The 11,543-nt window shown below is 29.7% G+C and overlaps 3 protein-coding genes across 7 annotated transcripts; 2 read left to right on the top strand and 1 right to left on the bottom strand.

Annotated features, from left to right (window-relative positions):
- Window positions 1–268: 268 nt before the first annotated feature.
- On the top strand, window positions 269–1,519 carry LOC117236512 (protein MANBAL). Of its 4 annotated transcripts, none has more exons than XM_033499531.1 (3): window positions 269–337; window positions 1,143–1,325; window positions 1,396–1,519. In XM_033499531.1, exons 1-3 carry the CDS (start codon window positions 308–310, stop codon window positions 1,492–1,494), a joined length of 312 nt encoding a protein of 103 aa, XP_033355422.1. In that variant the 5' UTR covers window positions 269–307; the 3' UTR covers window positions 1,495–1,519. The 4 variants fall into 4 exon arrangements, with proteins under 4 accessions (XP_033355422.1, XP_033355425.1, XP_033355427.1 ...); XM_033499534.1 differs by lacking the exon at window positions 269–337 and adding an exon at window positions 363–515; XM_033499536.1 differs by lacking the exon at window positions 269–337 and adding an exon at window positions 364–503.
- A 1,040-nt stretch (window positions 1,520–2,559) lies between these two features.
- LOC117236431 (integrator complex subunit 5) lies at window positions 2,560–6,416 on the top strand. Of its 2 annotated transcripts, XM_033499369.1 has the most exons (11): window positions 2,560–3,061; window positions 3,145–3,274; window positions 3,336–3,745; window positions 3,847–3,982; window positions 4,041–4,710; window positions 4,773–5,020; window positions 5,092–5,297; window positions 5,362–5,508; window positions 5,585–5,725; window positions 5,801–6,061; window positions 6,140–6,416. In XM_033499369.1, exons 1-11 carry the CDS (start codon window positions 2,840–2,842, stop codon window positions 6,350–6,352), a joined length of 2,784 nt encoding a protein of 927 aa, XP_033355260.1. In that variant the 5' UTR covers window positions 2,560–2,839; the 3' UTR covers window positions 6,353–6,416. The 2 variants fall into 2 exon arrangements, with proteins under 2 accessions (XP_033355260.1, XP_033355261.1); XM_033499370.1 differs by lacking the exon at window positions 3,145–3,274 and having other exon boundaries at window positions 2,949–3,061.
- Window positions 6,417–6,704: 288 nt separating this feature from the next.
- On the bottom strand, window positions 6,705–10,227 carry LOC117236432 (protein transport protein Sec61 subunit alpha). Its single transcript, XM_033499371.1, has 8 exons — window positions 10,050–10,227; window positions 9,784–9,851; window positions 9,516–9,581; window positions 9,226–9,436; window positions 8,888–9,145; window positions 8,642–8,808; window positions 8,184–8,573; window positions 6,705–8,102 (listed from the first exon to the last, which is right to left on the bottom strand). The coding sequence occupies exons 1-8, from the start codon at window positions 10,054–10,056 to the stop codon at window positions 7,839–7,841; spliced, it is 1,431 nt and encodes a 476-aa protein (XP_033355262.1). The 5' UTR covers window positions 10,057–10,227; the 3' UTR covers window positions 6,705–7,838.
- Between the last annotated feature and the right edge of the window lie 1,316 nt (window positions 10,228–11,543).

Raw genomic sequence — 11,543 nt, 5'->3', positions numbered from 1 at the left:
ATCAGCCCGCCATTTTCAATCATTCGAAAATGTATTAGCTTGTTTTCGATAAATGTACAATAAAATTTAATTCAACACTTCGATTACGTTACTTCACCACCGCAAGAGTATCGTCTTGGCTTTCATTTATGAAGACGAAGAATATACTTATTTTTCGTCGCGTTAGATTTCAGATGTTAATATCATATGTTACTGGTAGCTGGCGCCTAAATCGAATCGTCAGTTTAGAATGACATCTGGTTTGAAATATACGAATAAACTTTCTGCTGCCAACTTCAAGTAAAATAAGTAAGCATATACTTATTTTATGTTCGTCTCTTTTCCTTCGTCAAAAAAAGTAAATAAAAATTACAAAATTTATTACGTGTCATTTATAATAGAACATCGTTGTGTTAATAGATGAATTAACGTTTGATTATTTCGTTCAACTGTTTTTAAATGTCAGTTATACCTCAATATCTTAATGAAAGTCAATTGACATTTAAATAATTATTGACATAAACGTCAGTGAGAAAGTTGGTAGTATTTGTCAAGCTTGCATGCTATGAAAATTTTACGATCGCTATATTGCTTAGATTATTGATTTCTAAGTATTTGCTATATTTTAGAAAAATAGTACTTACCCATATTTCACAATTAAAAATATTTTTAATTTAGTAATAGTGTAAATAGTATAAATACAGTGTCCCACGAAAGTTTTCTAATACTTACCGCAGAAAATTTTTATGATTATATGTACATTATACGAAAATTTCTGAAATTTCGTTAATACTGTAACGAGACAACAATTACATATCGTGATCATAACAGTAAAATTTGATACCATTTATTGCAAACATGCACTAGTGAAAAATTAAAAGATCTGTTTCAAATTTTATCAGTATAATCACGATAGTTGTGTCTTGTTACAGTGCTAATGAAATTTCAAAATACTTTGTAAAATATACATACATAAAAAGTTTGTAAGAGTGTTCAAATACTTTTATAAGCCACTGTAATTTGAAAATAGACTAGGTTTATGGAATATCGGTTGTACTAATTTAATAGTATTAATCTTTTATGTGTTCCTAAAAAAAATTGTTGAAGAATAAAAATTTATTTCTTAGATTAAAGGAATTGAGATAATTATCCCTTTTTTTTAGTATCTGGAAATGGCAGACACTGATCCACAATTAAAAGAACTTTTATTCCCAGCAGAAGAGACTTTATTTGAACAATTTTTAAGGTTTGGATTATATATTAGTGCATTATACCAAATTATATGTCTATTGGCAATACTAGTGGTTTTTCAAAGGGGCCCTTCCGATGGTATAGCTGCTTTAAAGGTATTGCATATATGTTTTATGATTAATTTAATTGACTTACAGATATTCTCAAGTTATGAATTAATAACAGGATGATCCAAGCGACGTAGAGTGTTCAGAAAATAGTCCTCAAGTAACCCCAAGGAGACCTCATAGACCACGAAAACAAGAAAAAAAGAAAAGACGCTGAATTGCTTCCTTGCCTGTACAAAAAATACATTATTGAATCATTTTTATATTTCTTAGGAAAACTACATTTATATATTATTATTTGTGCAATTCTGATAAAGTATTGTATGCTAAATATATCAATTACATTTTAACTATTTAAGAAATATTTAAAAATATGAATGAAATAAAATTGTTTTTACAAAAACATACTTTAATTGTCAATCGTTTCATATTTGTATAAATTATTATACATTATTATATCATATATCTTATTAATATAGATTTGTATTTATACTTTTAAGAAATTTTGATATTGTAAAAATAACGTATTTAAATAATATTTTTGCGTGAATACATTTATTTATTATCGTAAAACTATTGTTACTGAAAAAAATACAGATGACAAATAAATCCCAAAAAGATGTAATCCGAATACATACAGGAAACGCTAATAGCTTATAAAATAATTTATAATTATACAGGGTGATTCACATAACAAACCATAATTTCTTTTTTGCCAAAATTAGGACAAAATCTTAGAGGAAAAAGATGAACTACATATACACGAATGTTTTTTCACAAATGCAATAATAGATGTGCATTTTACTACACATTGCAGTATTTTTACGTAAATAGAAACATTCATTTTTTATTATATACAACATCGATCGAATCGCTTACTTAACTCGCTTACTCTACTTAAAAAGTATTAGGATAACATGATCGAAAACTGATTAGTATAAAAAATATTTTAACTTTAATTTTATAGAATTTATCATATCAAAATCAAAAATGATATAACGCAGTAAAGCTTATATTTATGCCTTTTTGTCTTTCATATGATAAATTCTATAAAAATAACTTTATATTTAATAACATACTTACATTTCACTTTTTTTCATATTAATACACATATCACATGCTATAATTGACTATAACTGATTCTCAATGTTTTAAATATTTTACTGAATAAATGCTCTCTTTATCAAAATTTAAAATTTCGATTAAAAAATCGATCTTTCCATATACCAATGTTGATCAAAACGAAGTGCGCAACCTACAGGCAACAAGTAACAACTCTATTTAAAGGGGGTGACGAAGAAGATATGTTGTTGTATCTTATGCTTTAGCGTTATAGGTTATTCTATTTTTGCATTTGTTTAGATTTATACTTCTTAATTTTAGGAACGTAAATAATAATAACAATAAAAGTATAAAAATGGTTTTCATAAACATAGTAATTATCAAGCTTTACTGGAATTAATTGATTCTAATATTATGCTTTAATCCTAAAAATATGAAAAAGTAAATATGATCATATTTCCTAAATTATATCTTTCGCTTCATTAAGAGAGTAATACAAGATGTTGCATTCAACGGGAGTATTGTCACCACAAGACATTTTGGTAGAAGTTAGAAAATTTATTTCCGGAGCTGTTCGGCCGACTCATAGTACAAGCACGCTTGATGTAACGCGAACAGCTTTGACTTTACTTCGAAATGTACCTGCCGCAAGAGATGCAGTACTTGAATATTTCTGCAATGTATTTTTCATTGCAGTTACCAAATATGTTCGTCAGCTAGAAGTAAGTTTAGTAATTGTGCAACGATTGCACAAAATGCATGATACAGCTAAAGATTTCTATTAAATTATATCTCATTTTTCTAGACAAATCAAAACTTAGCAATATGTGAGGAATCTATAATAGCAGAAATCCACAATGTTTTAAGTAGCTTTATTAATGGCAATCCAGAAGCATGGGCACCAATTATTTCAGCATGGTCACTAGAATTATTAGGTATGCAATCATTAAATTGTTTGAAGTCAGATTGTTAGAAATAATGTTAATTTTATTACAGGTAAACTTTCTTCAGAATATGCAAAACGTGGAAACTTACCTGCAAATGCTGGAATTAATGATTTCCTTCAACAATGGATGTCTTGTTGTGCTACCCGTACTTTAATTGATATCACTGCTCAATGTCTTCAATGTCTTATGCATTCAGATACAGGATCTTGTATTAAAGCACTATTAGATACTAGCGTATTACATAGTCCTCATTTTGATTGGGTAGTAGCTCATGTTGGAAGTTGTTTCCCAAATACAGTTATTACCAGAGTGTTATCATGTGGTTTAAAAGATTTTTGTGCAATGGACCATGAACATAATGTTAAAGATCCAAAATTGAATTCAGTAGTTGGAATTCTGGGTCATTTGGCTGGTAGTCACTTTCAAGATATTACAGCAGCATTATTAGACTTATTCAAGGTAAAAACTGTTCTACATACTATAATGTTAACTAATGCTTCTCAAAATACATTTAATAATAATATTAGTAATAATAACAACAACAACAATAATACCTTCAGTGGAGTCTGCAGGAAGATGTAAATATCGATGAGGATACAAAGAATCAAAAATTGGCTACTGTTCCATTTCTTTTAAATCTGGCTTCTCTTTCGCAAACTCTTTTAAAAGCAATAACTAGTGATGTATTGCAAACATGTAAGTAGATGTATTTAACGTTATAGAGATAAAATATAATTTATCCGTTTTATTGTAGTAAAGCCAGATATAATCCCGCAGTTAGCTTTATTTGCCTCAGACTGGTGCAAATATTTTGATAATCAACCTGAAGCCCTGATAGATCTAACTGTTCATCTGATATTAGGATGTGAACAAGGAGCATCTCAGCTAATAAATATTTTGCTAGATGCAAGTTTAAATACAAGTAATGTTGGGTATCATAGTGTTAACGCTGCTCAAAGCGTAAAAAGCGTATGTTCTGAGATACTAGAGTTGGTATTGCAAGAGATAGATCTACTTTTGAGGACACATGGACCACAATCTGCAAATATTGCCTTACTAAATTCAGTCAAACAAGAATTTCCAGTAATATTACCATTACTTTTGAATCAAAATCCACTGCGAGTTCAAACAGCTATCAGACTGCTATGTTTTCTTGGAAGTCAAAATCCTAATATGTTAATATCTGCAGCATCGTATATGTTAATCAAAGCTGTAACTACTTTCCATCTTGCCGCTCTGATTCGGCTTGTTTCTAATAACATTGTATTATTTTCGTCTAATAACTCTGAGACGGAAAATGTATTAGCCAGCTACAGTTACTTTACACAAGTAGTTGAACAAGCACTTAGAGAAATAAATTACAAAAATGTTATAGAAAAACAAGAAACAAGACAACTCTTTCAAAATCTTACAGTATTGCTAAAGTAAGTACATTAAGGTAGTTGTGTTATACTTTTTATACATTTGTATAACTTTGCTTTAATAGGTGGGAGAAGCATAACAAGGCAGTAGTACTCCGATCAAAAATGATAACTCAAGCTATAAAATCCAATCTACACCAAATCTCCACTCTGTTAACAAAAACAACTGACTTCGATTTGGCTAATGATATTGCTAAAATGTTAGACTTATTTAGTATGCCTGAAAAAGATAATTTTTCCCCAAATGTAGAACTCACTTTGAAATTAACGAGAGCTATGATACAGTATTTCTTTTTATGCATAATGGAAGATGGTAAGTATTCAGTTAGTCTCTCTTTAATCAAAATCTTATAAATAAAATTTTGATAAAGTTCTAAATTTTAGACATCACACGAAAACAACAGGGTGTGAAGATCGTTTGTCATTTATTAAAAGATTTAACTTTTTATTCGCCATGTGCTCGAGTTTTAGCTCTAAGAGAAATTCTGGGACATAGTATCAATAATAATCCTGCAAAATATTTTGGTGCAAAAGAAAAATTTGAACCAAAGTTTGAGGAAACGTTACTTTTGCATCAAAACCACAAACAGGTAATGGTTTTATAAAATATCTAAAAATTGCTATTGAGAATTATATGAATCTTATTCTACTTAGGTTACGAGTACGATGTTAGCTCAGAAACATTCTTCAGTGTTTCACGCTGGAGTAATTGGACATGGTCCTCGGAGACCGCCACCAGAAAATAATATCGATAAAGAAATTATTGCTCTCAATAAAATATTGCTAATTGATGTAATAAAGGTAAAATTTCTAAAAATATCATACAATTATTGGATAAAATTATTAAATAATTTATTCAATGCCTCAAACTCAATAGGCATGTTGTAGTAATCGTGAATCGGAACGATATCCTGTGAACCTAGATGCTTTAACAATGGTCAGTTTATTGCTAGTTGAGCTAGTTTCACCTGATGTTATGTATAATGGATTACCATGGCCTGATGAAGAATTTACAAAGGTATCATATTAATAATTTTGAAGTATTATAATTGTAATGCTAACAGTTAACTTTAATATAATGTTTCAATATTAGGTTACTATAGAAAGAGATTTGCAAATCCATCGGACATTCAAGGATGTTCCATTATTATGGACATTATTAGAACTGACAGCTTGGTACAGACCAGCCTTAGCTTACTGCTCAGTTCTATTGAGAGGTATTGCTGCTACAGTTATGGCTAACTGGAATATAGAAGAAGGTATTTTACTCGTGAGTGTTATGGCACTTGGTCAGTTATTACCACCTCCATTAGCAAGTATAAGGGATGTTTTGCCAGTTTTAGAACCGCATCAGGTAGGTTTCTATGATTAAATAATAACCTCATACTCATACATAATATTTGAAATCAAAATAAAACATATCTTATTGTAGATAAATACTATAATGAAAGAATGTGTATGGGCTTACATGCGTGAAAATGTTCCATCACCTGCTCTTTTTACACGTAGCGAAGGAGCTAACATAGCTTGGCGAGATACGGACACTTCTACTCCAAATTCACGGTTTACAGAAACACTTCGTTTAGTTTTGTTATCCAATATTCATACATTGGGTCCACTTTATGCTGCTCTTTTCTTACAATAAAAATAAATAGTTAAATTTTCTACCATATGTACATATTTTTGTGAATAAAATGATATAAATCTAAGAAATTAATGTTATATTAAGAAGATATTTAGAATAAGTATTAACACATCCTTTAAATTTACATTTTTGTAAAAAATATTTCTAGATTATTTTATTAAATTACATTTGTAGAACAACTTCTCAATTAATATTGCATTAATATAGTTTATATTTATTTAAAATGATATTGTGGATTAATGTCTAAACATTGGGTTCGCCATTTACTATCCTCGAAATGTATAACAATAAATACATTTTTAGTCATGTTTTTATAACAACTCTATGTATAAAATAAAAGGTACCATTTGTATTATATAAAATAGGAATTTTTTAAGTTTACTAATATCTGAATACAACTAAATAATATACAGTATAATACGATATACAAATACAATGCAGATAACTTATAAATAATTTTCTCCAATTTCATTTAATTATGTCGAATGAATATTACTTTCATTCACTTAAATGTAGTTCACTACTTTCAAATGCTAGTAAAAAGAGAAATTAATACAGGTCAGACTAAAAAGGAAAACAAAACAAATAATAAATTTTAATTTTTATAAAAGCATATTCACCTAAATACATACAAGAAAGAAATGTTACTTTGCTTTGTATCATTATTAATATAGGAATGATGATATCTATGATGAGCGAACACTGTACGAATTAATTGGTTGTACGAATACCCTAGGTGGGTGTCTCGTCCTGACGAAATGATTATACATTATGCAATGATTCGATTCACATAAACGTCACGATCTTAATCGCGCGCTTTGAGAGAGTCTTTTACATAACCCCGTTTTATTCGGAGCATAAAACACTAGTAAAAAATGCTGAAAATATTTAATCACTTTCTTCCTATGTACACTGCTCGTTGTTTGGAAGATATAACATCTTGTGTGTAAATCCAGAACATTCAAACTACACCGAATGCCTGTATTTACATTCGAGCATTTTACATTTTACACGTTCGAGTGCAAACTTCTACGCTTTGTCAACGTGTTACATTATTCAAAATTCCATTTGATATAGATTGACATAGTGTAGAATCACTATTTATGTTTCACATATAAAAGGAGGTATTATTTTTCATGATGTACAAATAAACAATATTAATTGCAAAATCTATAGATGGTAGTCGCGAAACTGATACATGCTTGCGAGCAACTGATACTTAATTGAATATTTTTGAGTATGCTACAATCATATGTAAAAAATAAAAGAAAAACTATTACGTAATATGAAGGTATATTTATATATGTGATCTTCTCAACGGCAAACAAAGAATAAAAATGTGTGATTTGATTCATATTGAAGACCTTCCATTACTCTATGAAGTAATTAACAGTATTTGACATCAAATGGACTTACTTTACAATAAATTATTATTCAGTTCTTCAGAATTAAAAAAGTTCACTTTTAAAGTCTATGTAAATTGAGTTTAGAAAAGTAGTGTACTCATGCCACCCATTTCACTTTGTTCTTTAACGAAGATCTCGAAGTACTGGTATATGATTGTGACGGCGAGTAAAATACCAGTACCTGAACCGATTGCACCAAGGAAATCAGCCAGTACAGACAGAGCACCGATACACAATCCACCAAATGCCGCCGCGGTCGGAATATATCTATTCAATTCATGAATCATAGAATTGTCTCTATGGCCTCTCATTACCATCTGTTGTTCTTTTAATTGTTTTGCGACCTGTAGAATAATTTTAGGTTCAATTAAAATACAATATCTATTAAAAACATAAAGAATGAAAATAATATAATAAATTCTTACGGCTTTTGCTGAGCTGCCAGAAACCTCGATCCACGTTTTCGAAAAGAAAGCACAAGAACCAAGCATAAAGAGAATATAAAGAATAGCATGAATGGGATCCTGAAGTATATGTCCCACAGATTCTGGTGGTGACAAATAATAACATAATCCTCCAACGGGGTAAGATCGCGCTGGACCACCACCGCCAATGTCGGACCATACTCCCAACAAATTCACTATAATATTTCCTTGAAATTTGACTGCCAACATTTGTGAAATAACATATAAATTTGACACCAATGCAGATTGGAGAATGATAGGAATATTGCTTGTATAAAACAATTTAATAGGGTAACTGCTGTATTGTCCTCTGTATCTGGCAGACTTAATTGGCAAGTCAACACGGAATCCCTAAAAATAAATATATAATTAGAATTTTAATTGATATTTTTTCATTAAAAACAATTTTATTTTATTACCTGGAAGTAAATTACAATAGCAAATACTAGGATTGTAGCAAGTAAGTTCATAAGATTAGGAAGGTTCTGTCTGTAGAACGCCTCACGCAGAGCTCGAACTTTGTCTTGTCTTGTAGCAAGTAAATGAAACAATGCGATTACTGCGCCCTCGAATTCTGTGCCACGTCCTAATGACAATGAAATAAAGACGTTGTCATAGTTACAATATTCAGGAATATCAATAGAAAAATGAAAATAAGATCATACCAGTATTAACAGTAGCTGGAGAAAATGCTTTCCATACAATTGTTTCACAAATATTTGTAGCAATAAAAAGAGAGATTCCACTTCCTAATCCATACCCTTTTTGGAGCAATTCATCCAATAATAATACGATCAATCCAGCAACGAATAATTGAATAATAATTAATAAACAAACACCAGCTCCAATTTCTGTTGGATCACCATACATTCCAGTCATTACATATACAATAGCTTGACCAACAGTGATAACCATTCCAAATACTGCAAAAAGTAAAAATTAGATTGCACGTTACAACTTAAAGGCATACAATATTCTTGAAGGTGCATTGTGCTTTTCTTACATTTTTGAGCACCATTGAAGAGAGCTCTATCTTTTGGAGTATCACCAACTTCAATTATTTTCGTACCACTCAACAGTTGCATAATCAGACCAGATGTAACAATGGGAGAGATTCCCAACTCCATAAGAGTTCCTCTATTTGATGCAAGTATAACTCGAATCCAATAGAAGGGATCTGCACTATCCGAAGACATAATTCCAAATAGAGGAATCTGGGAAGACAGAAAATGTTTTGTTAAACATAAAAATTTCATTGAATAGACACAGTGCTTATTACAAAGTAACTCTTACCTGACAACATACTAAGAAAATGAATAAGGTAATCGCAGTCCATAGTACCTTCTCTCGAAATTGAATCTGTAAAAATGTTTGACCTCTTAAATTACTGTTTAAAGCATAAAGAACATCTAAAACATTTAAAAGAAAACATTTAAATGAAGCTGAATTTGATTAATACATCAATAGAGAAACCTTTTTAAAAGATCATAAATAAGATTAATTTTAAGCGACTGGAATACACTACATAATGTAGTACAAAAATAAATTGACATAGACTTACTTTACGTTCCGGCTTCTCTATTTCCGGAAGTATACTGCAAAACGGCTTTATCACCTCTAGAAATTTGACTGAAAAACATACGGTGGAAAGTTAATTCTCACGTTAACAAAATACCGAACTAGAAACTGAAATACTAAAAGTTCAACGAAGCGAACAATATGTTGTACGAAAAATGAAATTAAGAGGTTACGGTCATCGTTAATCACAGCGACTGTAATCCTGAATAAAAGATTTTCTGAATTTCTGACTGGGAACAGTGTACTTACATCCCATTTTGAATCCGAGGTGTAACTATTCTAAAGGATCACGATGCTACGACGCTTTCCACTTACTCTATAATCAACAATGCCGCGAAGACACTAGATTAAAGTAAGAATCCGAGCAAACTCGGCTGCGTATGCTCGATTGGCAAAGCGTAGCGAGTCGTGGCTCCCTTCGTCGACACGTATCAATATGCTATTGTCACGTGACCTGATGATGTTGGCCGGCGTGAGTTAGAAATTCTTGGAAATGATGTTAGATGGCGCTACAATTATGTTAAATGCGCACGTGCGCATTGTCAAATGTTCTTTTTTAAATTCGTTTGATTTAACATGTTCCTTGTATACTTCTTGGATGCAAACTAGTAAATAATTTTTCGATGAACGTATGACATCAATACAAGTATAGAAAGTAAATTAAAAATTATGAAACTTTGACAAATATTTTTGTTACAATTCATGTATAAGACACGTATACAAGGTGATATAATATAGAAATAAATGTTATACAAAAATTAAATTTTTTAACATAGTGCATTCTCTTATCTAAAAGTTGTATAACTTTGTCTTATTGTATATTTTTAAACTTTCGTCGGAGATTTTTAAAGTTTGTCTTCAAGATATTCATAACAGAGCAACAAGAAAGAATCTTCAAAAAAATAAGATCCGATTACTCTTTGTAACAGAACGTTACGTCAAACTGTAATCTTTACAGAATTGAATTCTCGTTGATGAACAACTCTTGAGTTTTGATGTCATAAAGCCTGGTATTCTGTTTACTAAAGTACCTAGATAAAAATAGCGTGTCAAAACTTCAATATTTCAAATTTGAAATTAGTCTAAAAAAATGTATAAGAAAGATAAATTATTAGAAATTTACAAACATAATTTTGAAAAAATATATTTATCAAAATACTGTTGTCATACGAATTTCAACTTACAATTACAAAACAAGACATAATTTAAATATAAATTTCATATAAAAATTATTTTCTGATATACATCGTACGGAATACAAATTAAATCAACAAAGAATGTACTAAAACTTAAATATTTCAAATTTTAAGTTAGTTTAGAAAAATTATTAAAAAAGATAAATAATCAGAAAGTCTATAGACATTGAAGGTCTAAAGTCATTTGTCAAAATATCGTTATCGTTTAAATTTTAACTTGTAATCACAAAACAATTTATATTGACTTACATAAATTTTCCATTAGGAGACAAAGCGTAAGAACTGCGAGTTACTGCGAGTTATTGTCGAGTGTTACATAAATATTTATCGTAAAAATAAAGACAATGAATTTGCAAATTATAATGTATAACAGGCATTTTCAAAATCAACAATAAAATTTTTAAAAAGACTTAAGTTACAAATTGCAAAATGCGCATTTTAGTATAAAAAATCGTTCTTGCTGTAGAACTATTTTTATATCTTTAGATAAATAATCTTTGATTTATACTTGTACTTGTATACTTGTACGAACAAATTTATGTTTCTG

This window comes from Bombus vosnesenskii, unplaced genomic scaffold (assembly GCF_011952255.1).
Source record: "Bombus vosnesenskii isolate JDL3184/JDL3185 unplaced genomic scaffold, Bvos_JDL3184-5_v1.1 scf7180000013349, whole genome shotgun sequence".
In the NCBI taxonomy this organism is placed as follows: domain Eukaryota; kingdom Metazoa; phylum Arthropoda; class Insecta; order Hymenoptera; family Apidae; genus Bombus; species Bombus vosnesenskii.
Note: the sequence above shows the minus strand (reverse complement) of the source record. Positions and strands in the feature narration are given on the sequence as shown.